Source organism: Halyomorpha halys, unplaced genomic scaffold (genome assembly GCF_000696795.3).
Source record: "Halyomorpha halys isolate HHAL.00 unplaced genomic scaffold, Hhal_1.1 Scaffold674.1, whole genome shotgun sequence".
Classification (NCBI taxonomy): domain Eukaryota; kingdom Metazoa; phylum Arthropoda; class Insecta; order Hemiptera; family Pentatomidae; genus Halyomorpha; species Halyomorpha halys.
Window position 1 is genome coordinate 205,917 of NW_027106114.1, and position 23,345 is coordinate 229,261.

A 23,345-nucleotide genomic window follows, 5' to 3' on the forward strand; every position below is an offset into this window, starting at 1 on the left:
AAAAAAAAAAAAAAAAAAAAAAAAAAGATTATCTTCGTCCGTAAAATATTTGCCAAAATTAGTTCACAAAATGTTGACTTCTTGTTCCTAGAAAAAAAAATTAGTTTTTGTATAAACTGTATAATAAAAATTGTATGGAGAGAAATAAAGAACGTAAAGAGCTCTATGATGATTCGAATTTTAGCAAATTTAAACTTATTTAAAAAAGTGATATAATTATTAATTTTTATCAGTAAGTATCTTTAAACATATTCAGCATTAAGTGAAATATGAGAGAAAAGTTTTATTTTTTCAGTTTACAATAAAATGTTGTTATTTACTACTATTATTAACCTAAATATCAGTAATCTTGTACATTGTTTTTTTTTTTGTAAACTGATAACACATATTATTTTATTTTTTTGGTCTTTGAAAACAAAAAAAAAATGGCGGATAAACAAAACCTTATTTTGGTCCGGGTGCGGTCAAATAAAACTCAAATAGTAATAACTATTGTAATTGATCCAACATTTCGCCAGGGCTAAAAAAGATACAAACACTTGTCATAGTTAAAAAGGAAAAAGAAAGTGGAAAATAACAGGGGAATACAGTGAAACGTAAAATTTAATATGAAAAATTAAAGGTTATAAACCATAAATGAAAACGGTAATAGTAACAGAAAGATAAGAGATACAATAAGAGAAGAAATATTAAAGAAAGTACAAATTAAGAGATGAAAAGGGAGAAGAATAAAATCAAATGAAAATGAATGAGACATAATTCATACCTGTTTTATACCAAAACAGGTATGAATGTACCAAAACATTTGAGTTTTATTTGACCGTACCCGGACCATATTCCATTCATTGATACACACGGTCAATCAGGAATCGTCCAATAGGTCACAAAACCTCATTTTTTTTTTTTTTTTTTACAGATGCCAACAACCTACATAAAATTCAAACCTTGTCTTTGCGAGAATTAGTTGCACCTAGCTACTATTTTTTCCTTATCCTTTACTTCATGTCCAATAACAGTCTTTTGTGTTTTTGTTTAAATTAATTTAAGGCAATTCACAATTTAAGTGATGTTAGCCTGACAATCTTCAATATATTTCCTTATAAAATCAAAAATATTTCAATAATTGAATGTGAAATAACTACAATAATAATAATAATAATAATAATAATAAAAAGGGAATTATATTAGATAGAAAAATATATTAAAGAAAAAAGATTATCCAACAGATATCTGAAAGGAGAAGAAAAAATAATGACAAAAAACTAAGCAGATTGAATTATTATTGAAATAATGGGGTTCACCATTTATTTTGGTGAGTTTTTTAAAGCCTTTTCTTTCCTTGGCTCCCTAATATATATGAGTGTGCGTTTTTTAGCCCTAATTCACAATATATTATTTATAAATTTTGTATATTGTCAAAACTATAGGCAGTCACAGGTATTGAACCATCGCCAACCTTAATGTATAGTTAATAGTTCTCTTAAAAGCTATGGAGTTCTAAAATCGAAAACACTTTTCTGTAGATAACCATATAATACGTATCCCTTACAAGAAAAAAAAATGCAAATTCTATTTCAGGGTGAGGCGGGAATAGAGAAAATGAAACTAACCGCAAAAAAAAAAAAGACAGGAAAGGTAATTGGAAGGAGATTTCAATTAAGAGACGACGATGGCCGTGGCAGCGTGGCAAATGAGACAGAAGGAAACATTGATTATAGTCCGAAGGCGGGGAGGTGGTGCCGCCTGGTGGATGTTCTCCTAACCATCGGCTGACCGGCGCAGCGATGCTAGAGCCACCTTCAGCCGCTTCAGGGCAACAGTCAATCAGTTGCCAAGCTTCAAGGAGCTCTATCATGGGGGCTGTCCCTATCTTCCTGGTTGCCTACTTCCTCTCCCTGGCACAGGTAAGTCCATCTTGTCTCTATCTCTAGCCCCACTGTGTAGAGTAGTCCACTCGGTGTAAGGCACCCACTGTTGGGGGTGTGGCGCGGCACGACATGGCTCTCCCGCCGATCGATCCCTGTGTACATTCCACAGCTGAGCCAGGTACCGGCGCTCCGTCCGTTCGCTTCCACTTTCTACAGGGCCCGCCCACCCTTTGATAACGTACTCGCCAGTATTCGATGTCTTTCGTTGGATTCTACTGCTCAAAAGAACTCGGGATCTTAATCGATCCCCATTAACTTTCACAGAAAAGGCAAAATACCAATATTCTTGAAGAATATTGATTGTGGAAATCGATATACAGCAACCCCGATCGTATTTTTAAAATAAAATGTTAGTTTTAATCAAAAATCATAGTTTACTGTTTCAAAATCTGTGTTCCTTATTCCCACTACTATATCCAAACCACTGACCTTTTTCGTTTATGTTTATTTTATTTACTTTTTTTTTTCTGTTACAGGTATACAATTTTAGTTCTCAATATTCTAATTCTAAGAATTTCAAAGTTAAACAAATTCCCCACTTTGAGAAAGAACATATCACATTCACTAAACAAAATAAAATATAAATTAAAAGTAATCTCTGATACTATTTTCAATTGCTTACTAAATATCAATCCCCATTTCATACCCCTATCAATTTCAGAAAAAAAAAGTATGTTGTACGATTAAATAAAATATATGTGTGTGTATTATAGAACAGAAAAAAAAAAATAAAACATTAATATTTTACTGCTTCTTTAAATTATATATCACCACTTTAACTTTATTACCCTGTAACTACATGTTTATCAAACTAAAGTAAAATTTTGAATGAATCTTTAAGTATGTTAGTTGGTATCTTTGAGAACAAAAAAAAAATACTTTGACTAGTGTTTTCAAAGTACTTTTTTAGCTTCTAAAATTACCAACTGATAAAGAAAAAAATCAAACTTCGAGATAACTTTAAATAAAAATAATAAGGAAGGTTTTGAGATGAAGGTCATGATGATATGTGGCATTTTCATGTTGACTCTTATTCTTGTACATATATTGCTATAATTTATAATTTCTCTTCAAATATGAAAAAAAAAATCATCAAATACACCTTCATAAAGTATCAATTTTAACACAAGACGAATGCTGTTAAGTAAGTGTAAGGAGCAGACAAATGCTCTAGTAAGGAACGATGTGAAAGTTGGCTGATCAATAATACAAGATGTGCTTTAAGTGATTCTCAAGTTCATGTGAGAATTTTCAACCATCAACTGTATTATACTTCTTTATGTTAATTTCTTAATTTATCAGGTAACATTTTTGAAACTGCAAAAATAATCCTCACGAATCGGAAGTCGCGGTAGATGAAAAATTGTACAAATGAACCTCCATTATTCCAAATGCATAGAAATACTGCTTCAATAATTTATTATAATTATATGAATTTATATCCTTGAATATTTAGCAATTTTCTTGTTTTTACGATCTATGGTTAAAGCAATATTCGTGAAGGAAGATTTTTTCAATGAACTTATAATGGTTATTGTTTGTAATTTGGAGTGCTTTAACTATATTTTTACAGGTATAAATTAATATTTTTGGAACAAAAAAGAAAAAGTTATTTTATATTATTTTTCTTATCTTATCAACGATTTTATAACGAAAGAAACAATTTTCAGGAGCCCCACTGTAAAAAACAAAATGACTACATTCTTAATGGTTTATTAAATATTTTTGCCGTTAAAAATAGTTATTAATTTGATTTTTTATATCCTTTTAGTTTTGAAGGCTTAAATGTACATTATTTTGATATTCAATTATATAAGAAATTTAAAATGAACAATTAAATCTTCACACTTCTACACCATTTTTTACATTTATATGTAATATTATCTATCTATATTTATTATTTTTAAAAGAATATCCTAGACCATAGAATATGAAAATATCATTAATTATTTTATTTTCAATGTTATTTTATTAAACCTTGTATAATCAGATGTATTACAATTATTTAACAAAACAAAGTATAAAAATGTTACAGTTTTTAAGCATTTTCAATAATTATTTTCATTAACAATCGTATTTCTTTTATTATCAATTTTCTATAATTCATGTTCTGTATTATATAAATGAGAGCAGATCTTAATCCTCAATATTTTATTTATTAACTGAATGCTGAAGTTTAACTTAGCTAAATATTTATATATAAAAGTTTTTATTTTACAATTCTGTATTTAATAAGAAAAAATAGATAAATGAATAAAAATGGCATAGAACTAGTTCTTTCAGAACAGGATTATTCCGGTCGCCCTAATTAAGCAAAACATGTATTTATGGCAAATATGTTTTTTAGTTATTTAAAAAATATAAAAAAAACCTTACTTTCTTCGGTAGGAAGAATACAAACTTCAGAACAACAAAATGTATGAAACTGGTAAAGAAATGAAAATAGATATTTTATTGATTTATTGCTTATGAAATTAAAACATAGCTTAAATATATTTTTCCTGAATTATAAAAATTGGTTTTGACTGCCAACGAGTAGAAATTGACTTCCGTAGATCGGCAGCTTTTAAAAATATTTCATTTCTTATCCAGTTAAATATTATTAAAATGGTTTACTATAAATTAAAAAGTTTTAATATGTTAAATAGCCAAAACGCTAAAATACTAATAAAAAATCGTTGATAATACATTTTTTTAAATATACCCAAGGGGTTAAAAAATGTCCAATTTAAGACCTACACATTTTGGAGTTTCAGAAATAACTCATAATTAAGATATTATTTTTAGAAATGATTAGGAAAAATATGTGATTAGATTATCACACTACAGAGGACAATTTAGCTGCCTTTAGTGTGTATCTTCATAACCTTATTAACCTCATGAGCTAAAAAGCATTGTAATTGTCCGACCCCTAACTGAGTATTTTCAGTAATGAAATTTTCCTTTATTGGCCCTAAAAACGGGAATGCAATCTATGGTTATTCTTAATAACCGTGACTTCTTTCAGTGTTGTTAAATCATTTGAATGTGTGTTGGGAAAACTTAGTTCCATTAATTACTTCATTCAATTTCCTCGTATCTCATTTATTCTTTGATTAACCACAAGTTACAGGGTTTTTAGAGTGAATGTATTAATAAATCACAATTTTCTTTGTTTAAGCTTTGTAGAAATATGAATATCGACTATTGATTTTTTTAAAAAGTTTTATAATGTTATTTTAGTTTATTGCAAATTATATCTTTCATATAAAAATTTATAAATACGTGTTCCTACTTATGTGTGTCCGTTAATTAAAAGATTTATAATTTTAAAAAAATCTCCTTTTTTTAACAATTTTAAATTAAATGAAAATGATTAGTTAGAAAATAAAATAAAATAAATATAAATAATAATTAAACGAACACTAAGTTTTTAAAATAAATTAAAGTTAATTAATATTAAATATATTTAATTTAATTACACTGACAGCCGTAGTAATGATTCTCCACTTATATACTTATTTATAGATGAACATTAGGAACAAAAATGCAAATTAGAATACTATTGCTTGAATAAAAATGTTGAAAAATATTAATCACTTAGCATGATAACACAAAGCAGTATCCAAACCACTTTAATATTATACATACTTGCTATCCTATGCAATGGAGACGGGCAAACCCACAATTTTAAGCATATATTTTATTACTGTGAATAAATTTACAATGATTTCATTTGATGAAATATATAATTCTCAAGAATAGAACACGGCTGGAAACGAAAAAAGAATCGATTAAGACAGCTAACGAAATTTATTTTAAAAAAACAATTTTTTTTGACCCGCAATGGAAAACATAAATAATTTTCTCTTATTTATTGGTACATTTTTATTTTGGACACTACATCTGGAAAACTGTTCTAATGACCTCTGAAATGAGAATTAATGCGTAAAAATCTTATAATTAAATATTTTTATGTTTTATATTTTCATATCTTATATTTAAATATTTATGCTGAAATATTTTATACCATTTAGGTAAATCAGGAGTTTTTCGGTTTAAAATTAATTAAAACTACTTCAATAATTTAACATTCCTATGTTGGTTTAGACAAAATTTCACACAAAACTTATTTATATTTAAATTTTTTAATACTCGTAATTAAAATTATAATTAAACAATAAAATTCAATTTAAAAAATACAAATGTTTATGAATGTTTTATATGAAAACCAAAATCATGAAATATGTATGGCATAAAGTGTATGAAAATGGAATCAATTCGATTTTTGTTTTTATAAAAATAAATTACATAGAATAATTTTATTAAATGTTTAAAAGTAGATATGATTTTAAAAGTATATATAAAAAATGTGTATCGAGAATATTTCAAACATATCATGAATATTATTTAATATTTATCTTTATGTGAATCTTTTTACCTTTAACACTTTTGGCTAAATGTTTTCTTGGTTTTACTAACAAACATCATTTAATAATTTAAAATTAATAAAATATTTCCCGTTTTCAGTGATTAATGTAGTATTCAATACTTTTTTCTTCTAAATTGTAATTATATTTTTTTATTATTATTCTCATATAATTTTGATTGACATAATATTTAAAAAAATATATTAACATGATCCTTTCACTTTCATCTATCATTTTATTCACTTCGATGTGTTTGGTGATTGATGTTATTTCTGTTGACCATGTACTTTTATAAATTAATAAATATGTCAATAATGAACATTCTACCTAACAACTTAACTTGTAAAAGAGTTTTAGCTATTTGCTGCAATGTGCAGGTGCACCTTCTTGCTTCCATTTGTATAAATCCTTATTAAACCTTCTGAAGAAATTTAATGCCTAACATGTTAGGTCCCGTTGTGTATTGCTTATTAACACTGTGTTACTTTATGTTTTGAAATTTACAATACGATACAGATTTTATTTACATTGAATTGATGATTCTAAATAGTTACGATGAAGACAATACAAACAAACATTAGTACAATAAATTCAAATTATTCATGAAATTAGTTAACTTGATAAGATTGCACTGGCTAATTCTCACTCTAAGTAGTATAACTTTTAATATTTAAAAAAAAATCTATATGCTAAAAGGATTTGTTTTTCAAAACTTTTTCCTATAATATTTTGTTCCCTTCGTTTATTTTTTCTTTTATTTTTTTATTTAAATTATATAACTATAAATCATTTTACAATTAATATGTTCATAACAGTAGAAAAGATTTGATTTAATTTTTTTTCAATAATACAATAATTGTTTCTAATAACACTATACAAATCACTAATTCATAATATCATTTTCTTCATTTCGGTGTAATCTAAAATTTTTTAGAATAATAATGATATAGATTTAAGTACAAATCGGCGTTAACAATATAATAAGCTTAAAAACATTAAAACTATATTTCATATTTAAAGAATTTTATTAGATTAAGCTAAAAAACATTAAATCAAAGTATTTGTAATACATCATATTTTAACTCTGTTGGCCAATGACAAAATGTTATAAGTCAGTTTAACCTTTCTTCAGGATGTCTGATTGCATTTGCAGTCACTACCTTTTTCTAGTCTGTGACTTATTGAAATTTCCAATTTTGTTTACTCATAAATTCAAAGAAAAATATTTTTTAAAAATTTATCATCCTAAGGTATGGACTAACAAGACTGCAATGTCAAAAACAATTTTATAATTATTTATTTTAATTTTTAAGAGACAAATTTTGTCGAGTTAGAAAATAAGACTTTTATTTAGTTATATTCAATTCATTTAACTAATAATGTAACTAAAACAAAAAAATCTGGTAACTGCATCAACATATTTATATCAATTCATTTCTGAGGAATTCAAAAGCCTTTCCAATACATTATACCTAATTCTAGCCATATTAGAATTTCTTTCCGACTTTATTGGTTTTCAGGAAGCCATATATATGACCGTCTACCCACTTATACAAATAATGTAGAGATCAAAGGGTATTTGGAGTTCAAGTCGCCTGAATGGTCAAATATTATATCAGACCGTATATTATACCGGCTCTCAATATTCTCGATATTATTAAAGTTGTTTAAAGTCCTTCCTTAAACTGAAAGTTATGAGATTGAATAAATTAAATTTTGTAATATTTGATAAAACTACTATGCAATTAATTAAATGTTAGTAGCGTGGTAGTAGAATATTTATGAAATTAAAATAATAATAGATGAAATGACTTAGAAGTTGATTCTTATAATTATTTTTTTTGTTTCGATTAGTTGAGTCTAAAATAAAATATAACATAATTGCTTTTAGTTATTGTTATTACAACCCTATTAAAGTTATTAACTCGGCCTTTTATAATAAAATAAAAAAAGAATTTTATTTCTATTTTGTTGTACTTCATCTTACTTATCCGTGAAACATAAAGGTTGTGAAATGTTTTCTTGAATAAGCGGTTTAGAAAAAAAAAAAAAAAAAAAAAAGATACTTTAATTATTCTTTTAAAATAATGATAAATACGATTTTTTAATGAAACCATTTGAATCAGTTCCCGATTTCTTAACTTTTTGGCATTCTTGGAACGCTGTGGTTAGCATTTTGGTTTAAAAGCCATTATCTGCCCCCTGACATATGCCACATGCTGAATTTTTAAGAGTTGATTGAACCCAAGAAGCGTCCGTCAAACCAAAAAATTTACATAGTAATTTAACTCTTATTACTATTTTGTTAAAAAAAAAAAAATGATGCCTTATTTACCAGTGTTTTAACCGGGTTCATTTTGTCTTCTAAAAGGCTATATTATTATACACAATAATAATAATTTACTGGTACTTATTTAAGTCATTACTACTAAAGAATACGTTAGTATTTCCAAGTAATTGTGTTTACTGAAAAATATAAAGGAGTTTTTTTTTTATTTATATATTTTTTCTGCCAGTAGAAAGAGAAAAACGACCGGACTCAAACCCCAAAGCCGGCAGCCGGCAGGTAGATAAACAGCCGGGATAGAAAACGATCTATAGCTCTGTCATGGCAGTGACGTTGGGATATCTGGGGCCCAATGCGCTTGTTATTTACCATTTGGGAGGTAAGCTCTGATTGTATTGACCAGCTTGTTCCATGTGTCAATGCTAGGCCATTTGGGTTATTCCCTTTTTAAACAACCAGCTTAAAGAATTGGTTATATATAAATAGTTGATTATATATTATATTGATGGTAATTTATATTATAAAAGTAAAGTATTTGGGTTTTAATTTCTATCAAAAGTATATTCAGATCAAGAAAATTTTTTTTTACATTTGTCGGCGATTTTTAAAACTTTCGGAATAGTATTGACCAACATATTTTTTTTTTTATCAGAAAACATTATTTTTGTATTTACATTTTCTTGAAACTCTTTTAAGTGGGGGCTAATGATCATAAGCTATTCATGAGCAATAAATTTAAAAACAGGTTGTTAGCGAACAACAAGTTTTCCTTAGGATTTCAATTTATTTCCACGAATAAAACATAAAATAATAGTAAGTATCATAACTATAAAAAACGACAGCAAAGTTGACGATATTTAAGCAAGTCTGATCTAGTATTAAAATGTTTAAAAGCAGTATAAATGCCACGGAAATAAATTTCCTGAGAAAAGCTCCTCGGGGAGACTATATTTGACCGAATGAGAAATAAAAGAATAAGAAAAGAGACAAGGCAGGAGTCGCTAATAGAACATATTCATAAAAGAGAATTAATTTGGTTCAATCAAGTTCAAAAAATACACACAAAAATAGGTTAAAAACCATTATATGAGAAGCAACAGAGAAGAAGCTATCATACGGGTGGTGAAGGATAGGTGCATTTAAGACATTGGCCTCGTATAGAGAAGTGTTTAAGAAATGAATAATGACTGATCCTATACTGTGATGTACGGGCTGCTTAAAGAAGAAGAACAAAAAAATAATAATTTCATCTCATACCTAAAATTTAAAAAATTAAATTTTATAAAAGGGACATGCAATAATAATTAACATTTAATGAAGTAAGTGTATTCATTCTTTTTGGAGACTGCTAAATGTCTATGAAAATAATTGCCACGTTAGCAGATGACATATTCCATAGGTTTGATTCAAGTACCGTACTGGTAACGCATGGGAGATTGAAGATTTGAAAAAAATATTGAAAGGCCAACGTATAAACATCAATTACAAAATTAGTCATCATATGACGTCATAAATACTTTTTTACACTACGATCTGAAGCTTCGAAGAGGATTCGATAATACGCAGTGTTGTTTTGGTTATAAAAACCATCCAATTTAGTAATATATTCAATTTATGTTTCTGTCAAGTACAAGTAGCACAAATATACAGATATCTGGAAAAATATATCAAATTATGACTGGAATGATAATACCTGGAGTGAGAGTGAATAAAACTCTCATGATAAAACAATCTATTTCACATATCACAGGTACAATGATGAACTTAAAGACTGAAAATATATGACATTAAGTGGTCATATTGAAGCAGTATTATCCTAGGTATTGACTGTGATGAAATTCCTTTTTTTCGAGCTTTTAAAAAGAAAATCAAGGAAGGCGAGCAATGAAGGTTATGACATCATTTCACATTACTCTGTGAGGGTGCTTAGAGTCCCTCTTATCTTACCTTAAAAACATCTACCATACTAATCGCGAGCAGAGCAGTCTTTGAAAATTTTTTCTTATATTTTGATGCATTTTTACAATTAATCACCAGAAATAGAAATCGATTTCCACTAGCCACTCCCCAGACGACTTTTTTTTTTTTATCTTCTTTTGAAAAATCTACATATAATGAGTATTATACGATGTAGGACGACGTTACGAGATCAGAGGGACATCATAAAATTAAATCTATCTCAAGGGAATCTTATGAAATAAATATTTTTTTCGTACTCTTTACCCCTTTTAGTTTTTAATTAAACTTTATTCTTTTTATCAGTATTTACTAACTATTACTTGTACATACGGCTTTTTTATTGTGTCTTAAAGTATTAAACTATTCTGTCAGAAGAAGAATTTTGGAGGTAATTAGTAACAGTAGACGAAATCAGGCCGATTTTCGCTTAAATTCCAAAATATCGTTATAATTTCTACAATAGCAAACTTTATGTAGTAAAAGAACTTTTCCCTATTAAAAGTTACGTGGAAGTTATACAAATTTGATATATAGGACTCAAACTCGAAAATCCCGTAGACCGTTGTTAATATTTTTACAGAACTTGTTGAAAAATATTATGTTGATTGCTACCAAAAAAAAAATGACTGGTTGTTGATAGCTTGTTTTTAATAAACATCAGATTTACTCGGTTCTATCCCTGTTTTGTGTTTCCTATAGAGATCCGAGAAAAAAATGGCCTTACTGCGAATATTTTTAATCTCTATTTGAATAATGAAACATAAGTTCTCGTCATTATAACATATCACACATAAGCAAACACTTATATTTGCTGCAAGTTATCAAACATAAAGGACAAGTCTGCTGACTAAACATGAAAACGAGATGAATGATGATCGCAGATCAAAGAATCCATCTGGGCGTTCTCTACACAACCATCATGTAAAAGTAATTGGTGAAGGAAAAAATATGTCACATATCTTAGAATCATAATAAATAGCTAATTGAAATTAACAACACGCAATAGCAGAGGAAACTGTTAAAATTCGGCGATTTTATTGAAAAGTCTAAACGTTAACCAGAAATTATTTTTAAAAACTTAACTAATTCCCCTTATTACATTTTCCAATACAAACCTTGTTTACTTTCACGTCGCTAATAATTATCCAATTATTTTTATATACTCTTTTTAGCGTATTAGACTATTTATTGACCTTTTTAAACAGTATTTGTAATGTTCCGATTTAACTATATTTAAATATTGATCCAATTTGTATACAAATGAATTATTTTTTTAGTTAAAACATAAATGAATAAAATTTACTTTTTATCATACTTTTTTTCTGCTTTTTCTTAGCGATTTATTCTTGTTATGAAAAGCTAAAGGGCTTTATTTAAATACGGAAAAGACGTTCGTTAACTTTCATAAAAATCATTAAAGCAGCTTTAGCTCTACAGTTTGTAGATACTACACGTAATTTGTGAACATGTACACGATTTGGTTCACAGACATCGATGGTTGAAAAAATAAAAATGAAGTATTATCGCTGCCCCCATTCCTTAAATAATCGAGGCACAGACAAATACCTAAAAGTGGATTTTTGAACTTTTGAAAGAGTTATCAACCATTTAGAAAAAAAACAAATCGTGAATATAGTTTGGTATACATCCTGGAAACTACTACTTCTACGAAGATATAATAAATTAATTACATTTTAATGCCTTTGATGAGCTCCAACATGAATACATATAAGGACTACATTCCCCAAAATATAGATATATTTTTGGAAAATAAGCAAAAGATTTAGTTATTTTCTGGTATGAAATGAATTACTAGTGGCATGTACCTTATAAAGTTCAAAATCTACTTTTCAAAGACATTTACTGTTGTACCTGGTGCAAAATCATAGGTTCAAATTAAAAAAGAAAATAACGAAAGAAAATAAAACAAAATTCATTGTAGAATATCTCGTTGACTATAAAGTTTTTTTTTTGCCTGTCCTTGGAACCTACTCGATTAAAAACATTCTTCAGATGGGATACATTTTGTAGCCTCTACTTCCAGTTTACTCGGAGTGGGACATTTTTTTTTCTGCGGGAAAGTATGCACGTACTCAATAATTCTTTTGACATTTTAAAATTAATCTTACGTAACATGATCTCCTAATTTTTTATTACTTTCATTAGAATTGCATTAATTTAAAATAATTATTTTTTATTTCTATAACCGAATGGCTTTAGTTAAACGACTTAAATTAATGTCTGAACTCGATAATGTTTCCGGTACAATTTACTCAATTAATCAGGAAGCTATTTAAAACAATATAATTAACCAGAATTAGTTTTAATCTTATCATTCTTAGTCAATCATTTTAGCAAAAGTTTTAAAAACTAATAACTTTAAAATTTAAAATAAACAGTCTGGTAATTTTTTAATAATAGACATCTAGCTGTATCTTATGCTCTAGCAATCAATAGAGGATGCAATGCAACGATAAACTAAACGAAAATAAAGGTTTCGCAAAAAGATTACTACTGTGAACAGTAAGGCAAATTGTCCATTGAAAGCGGAAAGCTGCGAATTACAAAGCTACGAATTCGTGTGAATGCCGTTCATAAGAAATCGTGCAAATGCCTACCGTTCATTTGCTCAGTATTCTTCCGCATTCTTTGTAGACGAGATGGTTCTTTGGAACAGTTTTCTGATGATGAGTTTTTCGTTTTGGAATTATCACATGTGATTCATTGATTTATTTAATCAATCTATAATGTAATTTATTCAGCCACGTATCCTGGCCCAGGTAATATCGACGAAGATTTGAAATGTTGGTAAATCAAGTTTGCACTAAAAGAAATGAGTACGGTGAATTTTCTTGTTTTCGGCATGATCTTCAAATTGAGAATGACCACTATTTCTTCTATTTGCAATTGAAAAAGGACATATTTCGATACAGTCTTGATATTTCTTCTAAAATCCTCATCACAGTCCACGTGTCACTCTCCTTTTCGCAATCGTTCGCAACTAAATCCCAGCAAAACAGGATCGGTTCGCACTTTACACCTGTTAGGACGAAAATTTATGAACAAGGCCTACTTAGTGGACGTGGCCCCTAATCCAGTCATGTGTTCGGAGCTTTTTATGCAAATTCGGACGAATTGATTTCGCAGGTTTCCGCTCCCGTCGGACGACAGGCCTTACTTGATGTACTATTTTTAGGTATTGCACAAAACTTTTTTATTTTAATATCCCGCTAGTTAGGATATGTGGTAACGGGAAGTACAGCCATTCCAAGAACTTACAAAGCATATTCTAAATGTGTTTTTAAAATACATGAATATATTGAGATGATGCATGTTTCATGCTATGAAATGTAATTAAATGTTTGTTTATTTTGGAAAGAATAATATTTTATCTACATAATATAATATTTTATCTTTTTGAATTTTTCAAGGCGTTATGTTGGTCGATACCTCTGCCACGCACGGTCTAATTTGTATATCTCTATTTACTTGCATAGATGATATTTCTGCTATTCATTTAATTATAATTAATCAATGACATTTAATTAATTTAATAGAAGAATTCGGACCAAATTTAGCCTGAATTGTTCTTTTTGATAAAACGACTATATTCATGTGAATAATTTATATAAAAATATTTTTTTGTCTAGACGTTGATCAATATAACAATATTATTCAAAAGGACACCCAGTTTTCCATTTGTAATTCTTAAAACTGTCGAACGAATCTCTGCTAAATTTTAACCACATCATATTCGTGGTCTCCGGAATGTTTAGAAGTGAAATTAAGAAATGTACCTTTTTTTGTATTTTTTCCTGTTAATCCCTGCAACTAATTAACGTAAACACTCTTCCGATAAATCTAATACTTAGGCCGTGTCCTGACAGGACGATGGTTGCGCTAGGCTGATGGTGATGTTTAATCATAATAACTTAATAAAAATATTATGATTTGCGATAAATAAGCCTTAGAAAATCTCAAAGACAGGTATGAAGAATGCGCGTTTTATATTCTACTATCTGTTGAAATGATAAAAAGGCATATTCTTACTATTTGTTTATTTTAATTAAAATTTGTAGCCTAAAATTTAAAAAAATAATTCTGGAGGACGCCAGACAATAATAACGGCGGGGGTGGGGAGTGATGAGGGTGCCATATCGCCATAGCCCGACCGGGGCCTGTAATCAATACGCCAGTGGCGGCACTCTGGCTCGCTGAGTCACCACCGATTTACGTAACTCCCGCCATAAGTCTGGTGTCTTGTTGGCGGGTCAGTGTTCCTTCGTAGCTTTGCAAATTTTAAGCTATATCCATCTGATTAAAGTATATCTTATTTAATTGCTGAAGATACAATGTCATAAATCCTACAAAACAAATAACAGTAATTTATCATGTTTTATTATTTATAATAATATACTTTGTTTTATGTTCATTGTTTTATTCATAAAACAAGAGGGCTTATTTGGAAGCTTTGCTTATTTTAGGTTTTATTTAATTTTAACATGTTTTCTTTTCATTTCTGAATTCCAAACTGAGTACATGACGTCATAATTATTATTTGGTTTATTTATTTTATACTTTTTATTTTACTCTCTCTGCTCTATTTTATTACTGCTCGTAGATTCCGATTGCTACAACACTTACTTGACAAACGCTTTAAACTTCCCATTCACTACAAAAAATTAGTATACACTACGATAATCAGACCAATTTGGACATATGGAATTGGCCCTGGGGCTCCACCAAACCATCAAATTCCTCCCGCATCCAATCCTTACAATCCAAAATCCTTCGTAATATCCTTGATGCTCCTTATTACGTTACAAATAAACTCATTCACAAAGACCTTAACATCCCATTCGTTGCAGAATTGACCCAAAACAAATATGCGTCTTTTCATTCCAAACTCCTTAACCATCCTAACCCATTAATTCTTAATCTTTCATCCTTAACAATCCCTGATAATCCTCCGAGGCGTCTGAAAAGAAGATGGCCACGGGACCTTCTAACTTAAATTAATGTTTGAAGTACCACCGATGGGCGGTTCTTTCCCAAGATTTTCAAATGTATATGAAACATACAACATATTTACTTATTGTATTATTTGGTACAGTTGTAAATTACACTAAATATTTTTTTAAAAATACTTATAAAAAAGTATTATAAAAAGATTTAAAAAAAATATTTTTTTCCAATGTTTTCTTTTAATTTTTTATTTTTATTTCAAATGATGGAAGTGATTTAACCTCAAAAAATTTTGAAATAATTGACTCACCAGACTTCCTAGAGAGATACTCCAGAATTTTTTCTTATAACAAGTCAATTATTTATTTTATTAATTCAATAAATACCATTTGTTTTATTTGTTCTTTTATATTTTTTATTTGTTATTATTTTGTTCTTCTATTTTTTATTTTATGATAATTTATTTGGTATATTTGTAAATATGATGTGAATGAGATCTATGATCCCTATTACCATCCTCTATAAGTATAAGGCCGAATGTTATATTACACAATAATTAATAACTGGAACGTTTCCGTGTTAATCGTTAAAAAAATAAATTTAGTTTTCACCAACTTCCATAAAAATTACGTTTTTAGAGTATATACTAATTGCCATTTATATGTATATCTTCAAGGTTAAAACCTATAATTAAGCATTAATATAATTTTTGTTTACAATTTTAAAATAATTATTCGCTGATAAAGATAGATGGTGTATTTATCAGGAATTTATTTTTTATAATTTTAATCCCTGAGAAAAAATCGATTCAAGCTAGAGGATAAGCGGTGATTAGCCTTTATCGTTCCGCCAATCAGCGGCCGATTTGCAAATACGAGCACCTATCGGCCTCGGGCTGAAACGAGATTGTTCGACCTAAAGTCATAACTATGCAAAAGGCAAATAGACGCCTGGCCATTATTAAATATTTTCCATAATGAATTACTGCGACCGTGTCGGTCATAAATGCCGAAGGGAACTCCCAGTAAATCATATCGGTAATCGCGAGGAGCGACATTACGTACGCCAATAAACGTCGGAGATAGCGACTGGAGATGTCTTCACTGCTAATACCGGGTCGTAAGTCCCAATGACTCTAATGGACCACAGTGTTCTGATAAGGACTGCTCCCCTTCAGAACGGGGAAAGAACTTATGAACCTTATCTTTGGGCCTCAACTTACGAAAGGCTCTTCGGTAAGGTTGCAAAGTTACAATAGGTATCTAGGGTACTCAGCTTTCGATTATCTTGTCTAACCGGTGTTCCATTACTCATTCAGTAGCTGAGGAAAACTATATCTTCCACTATTCCTCTATCCGATCGTAGTCAATAAATGTTTATTTAAATAAATCAACTGAACCAAAATCGAATTAACAATGTCTATCATCAGGACCGTTCCATTTTTTCTTACTATCTTAAAGTAGGTATATTATTATTTTAACAATAGTAAAAATTATTGGAGCCTCGGAAGTTCTTCGAACTGACACTGGCGTATCTAAATATCTTTGCCTTTGTGTTATTTTTTTAAAAATATATCAACCAGATCGTATCCCGCTTTCAAAAATGTGTAGCAATTTCAATTTTCCGAATTAATAATAATAGTTTCGATTAATAGTGTATTTTCAAAAACCGAAAGGCGTTGTTGTTCCCTGTTCTGAAGCTACATTTTATGTACCTTTTAACATAAATAGAAGAATAATTATATTTATAGGTATAATAATTTTACTAAGGATATTATTTACTTTTTAACTGTTGTTAAAGTGTTTTCAGGAACTTTCAAAAAGAGAATAGTAATGTTTTTATACAATTTTTAATTATAATTTAAAGTTATATTGATAAAAATTTTAAGATATTCTTTATTTTAAGATAAATTTAAACATTATTTATAAATATATAGAAGATGGTCAGGATTGAGGTAAAAAAAGAAGAACAAATAGTTTTTAACTATTTAATTTCTGACGTTTCGCCCCACATTGCTGGGATTCATCAGGGCTGTTCAAAGCGATAGGTTAAACAGACCAGATTATTTATAAATATATACCGACTGGTTAAATATATATATATATATATAAGGTTAATGGTTCCTAAAACACTTGTAAAAATGTTCTGAATTAATTATTAGCCGAAACATTCCATATTTTTATAGAGAACCTTAAAAAAAAAAAAAAAAAAAAATTCCGAGAAATTTTCGAATTCCTTAAGTGGATTAAATATCATTTAAAAAAAAATTCTAGTTGATTTAAGCCTAATAAGCCGTTATGTAATGAACTTGAGAGGAAGCCTTTTTGTACACTTTCTGTGGGGTCCATGATATTATATAATACGATACCCATTTACGACTATAATAAACTTAAAAATTCTTTAATAAATTAAGTTAATGTTAAGTTAGTGCTATATTACAATACTTAACGTTTAGAAATGTCTGAACTTTAAACCAATTGATTTCAAGTTGCTCAACGCTTTAAAGTGTCATTTTCAATCAGTGTCGAAAAATATGAAATATGTTAGAGGGAAGTAATTTAGCAAAATTGTGTATGGGTTCAAATATCACTTCAGCATTAGAATGTTTTATTATATTCTTGTTCCTAAAGTACTCTAAAGGGTGTTTGAACTAAGAGAAACTGACCCAGCCACCTGTTTGATAAAAATAGAGATGAAGAAACATTGTTTTATGCAAAATTCCTTGTAAAACTTTGTTTCAGTAGTAATTTATTACAAAACAGTCGAAAATATAATTTACTGTTTGGTGTTGAAAGGCAAGATATTTTTTTACCGGGATCTTAAATTAAAGCGTAATTAAATTAAAATCATACAAACCAAGACAAGCCCCTTTGAAATAATAAGGCGTCATGCTTGGAACCATCGGGGTGTGTTCATTCTAACAATAGCTATGACATACTGTGATCATCAATGGTAATTTCAAGCAAGAACAACCTCGCTACCTTTGCATCGTCCCATAATATTCAAAATTATTCTTTTTTTTTTTGTAAAAGTGCATAAAACCTCTCGTAAATTAATATGGTTTAAAATTAGAAATTCACCAATTAATTTGAAAATCACATCAACTCTGACAATGCACAAAGTGTTTCATCTATGGAGCTGCTATTGGTCTTGGGCGAAAACTAATTTTCCATAAAGCAAGTTTTTCTGTAGTGTTATGTTTGCCAGAAGCCCCTTGAGAATTATTGTGTTTTCGTTTATTTATTTTAATTTTCGGCGTCTCCCCGTGCAATAAAGTTGCAATATCTTAGAATTTTTACTTTATTTGAACTGTTTCTAGACGTTCATAAAATATCTATAGGAAGGAAAACCTTTATTAAAATATAAATATTAAGTTGTGCAGCCCAACTTTATTGGGTTACTAGTTACACAGCACACTCATTTTAGTCTAATTAGACGATATTTTAATCTAACAATAAACAGGCCTATAAAAGTTTACAATAATAATTACAAACATTAATAGTGTACAATATTAAAACATGGCTTTTTTTTCATCTCTGTGGTTCTTAATTTTTCTTTTTTCTCTCTTTATCTTCTTTTTATCTCTTCTTCATGATTTTTTTCCTGCTTTTCCATCTCTTCCCTTTTATCTCTTTTTTCTCCTTTTCCATCGTCTCCCCTTTCTCTCTTTTTCCTCCTTTTCCTTCCCTTCATTTTCCCTTTCATATTTTGGTTTTAACCTAATGTTTCTTTAACAGAATAATGGATAGAATAATGATAGACACATGAGAAATTATAAGAAAGATACTCAAGTAACAAATACAAATAAAAAAAAAATCAATAAACTAAGTTAAAATTAATATACAATAATTATATAACAAATAGATTTTTATATTTTAATAATATATATTATATTATAATAATATATATTCTTATATTAAGAATAAATATATTTTTTAGTTAAAATCAGGAACTGAGATATCGAGAAATGTACATCGCACTTGATTAAACAATGATGTGTATTGTTTTGTAGATAAGATTAAATAGTTTAAAATTTTTAACACATTTTTCGTAAAAAATAAATATTTATCTATGCCAAAGTAACGTTAAAGTAAAAAAAAAATCAAATCAAGTTGACCTAGGCCATCGTTCTAATATTAGCCCGGGTTATGATCTGAACATGGTGAATGCCTTGAGTAGATTACATTTAAATAAATTTCCATATATTACGCTTACACAAGGCGGACATAAAAGAAAAAAAACATCGAAAAATAAACAAAAAACGCTTTTGTTCCGTTGGTTTTCTCCTGTTCGGAAAAGTAAATCACATTCCACAGCGAACCGTATTTCTACTTTGAACATTGTTTTTTCAGGGGTTGGTTATTATAGCCGGTGAAGTTATTATATGAGAGAACAATACCTGGCTCGCTGAAATCAATCAGGAATACGGTGTCCGAACGAAGCTGGAAAGTGTTGATAGTGAAAACAATTCATTGGTTCGCGTTTCGGTATATCGACCCCTTGGGCTATGACTCACCCTATCGATTCACCCCTACCAATGTCTGTATGTCTCGGCGACTTTGTTTTTTTCTTTCACATAAATTATTTCTTGTTATTTCTGTTTGAACTTTCCATATATTGACTTTTGGGCGTTATTTACAACTGAGAAGTGTATTTGTCTATATAGCTTTGGTTATCAATGATTTAATGATTTATAGTCTACAAATAATAAAAATTCAATATTTTCTGATAATTTATTTGTTAAAATAGTTTTAAATATGTTTTCAGTTATTACTCATATACACAATATGATTTTTAAGAAATTCGTTATTATTCAACCTGTTTTATTATGAAAAAAAATAATTAATCTATTCCATTATCGCAACCTAAAAATACTATAAATATTTACATAAAGATTTATTAATTATTATTCCCAGTAAATGATAAACAAATATTTATGAATCGTAATTCCAGGCCGACTGATATAATCTTTGTTGAATTTGTCCATCTTTATTTTTAAATTGGTGGTAATAATGTAAATAAAAAAAACGTATTGTATATCTTCACTAATATATATATATATATAAGAAATGAATGGATTCCTTTTATTTTATCCTTATATTTTTATAGCTATTATTTTTTGCCAGTGAGATAGATTTAAAGTAATATAGTTTATAGTAGTTCTAAATATGTGAGTATAGAAATGTGAAACAGGTAACTTTCAAGTCCTACTTGAATAAAATAGTTTCAAAAGACCATTATTCATTCTTGTTGTTACTACTCCATAAACGATTTCGAAAAGAGTAGTACTCTTTCTTACTAATTTACTTCCTATGGACGTGATGAATTGATTATTTTGCAATATTTTACTGCTGTTCTACATGCCATGAGAACTTCAATTCTCATTGCAATGGCTGCCCCATAAAAACATTTTTACATCCCAACACATCTTAAATTTATTTTCATAGATTTCAAGGAAGAAGTTTTTACTTTATTCAGACTTTTTTTAAAAAATTTATTCCCACTTCCTCGCCATTTCTGGCATACGGGGTTCGGTAGGAGTGGGGTAGTGCACTAGGATTACGCATGCTACTGCTACCAATAATTTTTAATTTTATGTTACTAATTTTATAATTATGTTATTAATTCATTCTAATGTTAATTAAAAACAAAAAAAAGTATTTAAATTAATTGTTTCTCGTGTTATAGCAAGGTTGACATTTTAAGCTAGTAACTCCCCCAGATATTAGAAAATTTGCTTTTTGAACTACTTTGGTTCATTAACAGAAAAAAACAATGTACTAGTTAAACTCATCAATTAGTTTAACACTTGCAAAAGTGGCAAAAAATTGAAAAAAATAATAAAATGAATGTGAAACATTAACAAATCGATTGTAGGAATTAAAGGGGGCTGAGGTAAAACAGAGGTGAACAGAGGGTAAAGCGAGCACTGGCTATAGGATATTTCAAAACATATCACAAAAAAAAAAAATCAACGTCTTGGATAAATTTTTTTTTTTCGATTCGCTTGACAGACCTTGTAGATCTTTGGCTGCTCTAACTAGCCTTCTCCACCTCTGCCTGTCTTGGACTACTGCTTTCCAAATTGCTGCATGCAGTTCTTTCGCATCTTAATTGATTCTGTTTATCCGTTCTAATTTTGGCCTCTCAAATGGTTTCTTACCAATTATTATGGCATTCATTGTTGTGTAGAAGCTTCCTGATGGATTGGCTGACCAGTTTCTGCCAGCAGTTCACTGCTAATTGTTTTTTTCTCCGTTAGTTAAAGATGTGATCCCAGATCATTGCTGTTATTGTTCGGAGGATTTTCTTTTCAAATCTCTATTTCTAAGATACAAATATTAGAACTGGTTTTATAAGGGAATTGTACTATCTTTGCTTCTGATTTTTTATTAGATTAGTGAGGAGGCTCTCTTTATACTTGTTATACGTTGGCCTAACTTGATCATTAATCGAAGTTATTGTCGAGGTGAGGTATTTAAAATTGCCTACTTCAGGAAACGATTTACCATTCACGCAGACCATGTCGTTTAGGTAGATTTTTCGGCTTACAATCATACACTTTGTTTTATCTTCATTTACTTGCAAGATGATTTCCTCAGCTTCTCGTATTATAGTCTTTGTATGTCTTATCCAGAAATGGTTACGCCTATCTATTTTTTTATGTAATAACAAATTTAAGTTAGGTCTAATACGCTGTTCTATTGTGACATTCCTTGTTCTTGAAAGGTCCCCATTTGAATTTTATTCTGATGATTTGGGGTGCTGAAAACTTTTATTTACACTATATGTTAAGAAATCACAGACAGATATGTGTAATGTGAAATTCTATAAGGTAGCTGAAAAGGAAACAACACAACGCTACACGAAGTCTTGGGAGGGATAGAGGAACAATTACATTGCTAGCTGTTTAGAATGCTGAGCATGGATTCCGTCAGCAATTCTGATACTGTGTTTCATCTACCAATATAGACTGACAGTACTCATTTAAAAAAAAATCTTTCAAGTTTTATTTTCAACAACAAATATTTATTATCTTTTGATAAAAAAAATGATGGTAATAGTGTAAAATTCTGAGAACGCAAAGAATTTAAGTTTAAAAATCTAAGAAAAATGACATTATATGTTTAAACCATAACCTAAGTGAATGTTGAGTATAATAAGAAATAAATTACTTTTGTAGTCAGTTAAGTTTGCATATGATTTTTTATTATGGATCATTGATGATCCCATGAAATATGAGCATTGAATCCTTCTCTTCTAGCTCCCACGCTTCTTTTTCATCAGAATCCATTATTCTAGGAATGAGGAATCAGGTAACCGAGACCTAGCAGACAATAAAAAATTCTTTTTTTCTCTTTAGCTTTAAAGTGGTGTGGAATTTTGAAAAACTAAAAAGTAAATACATAAAAAATTATACACCATATTAAATACATTAATCCGACCTTGTTGATTAGGATTTGATTAGGAAACTTTTTTACGACCAAAGTACATAAATTGGTATTTTAATTTTAGGGGAGCATTGTAAGAAATAAAATTGAACTTTTTTTTTTTAATCATTATTCAATCACAAATTAATTGAAGTCCTTAACCTTGTAGTGTATTATATTTTAAATAATTTTTAATAGCTCAATAATTTTGATAGTTACATACCAAACGGTTTTTATGAAATAATTATGAACGATAGAAATTGATGAACAGGAGCCTTTACTGCCCTGTCACCTCGCAGGAAGGGAGGATGGGGTTTGCTTTATTGGGTTCGATACATCTCTATATATACATTCGATCAGCTGATCT

At 28.8% G+C, this 23,345-nt stretch overlaps 1 protein-coding gene across 1 annotated transcript in view; it reads left to right on the forward strand.

Moving 5' to 3' along the window:
* Window positions 1-1,783: 1,783 nt before the first annotated feature.
* Window positions 1,784-23,345, forward strand: part of Appl (amyloid-beta-like protein) — a gene marked incomplete in the record, with an annotated part of 301,509 nt that continues 279,947 nt past the window's right edge. The window contains 1 exon segment of the mRNA XM_067053656.1: window positions 1,784-1,904. Within this exon segment, the coding sequence (XP_066909757.1) occupies window positions 1,785-1,904 (120 nt within the window).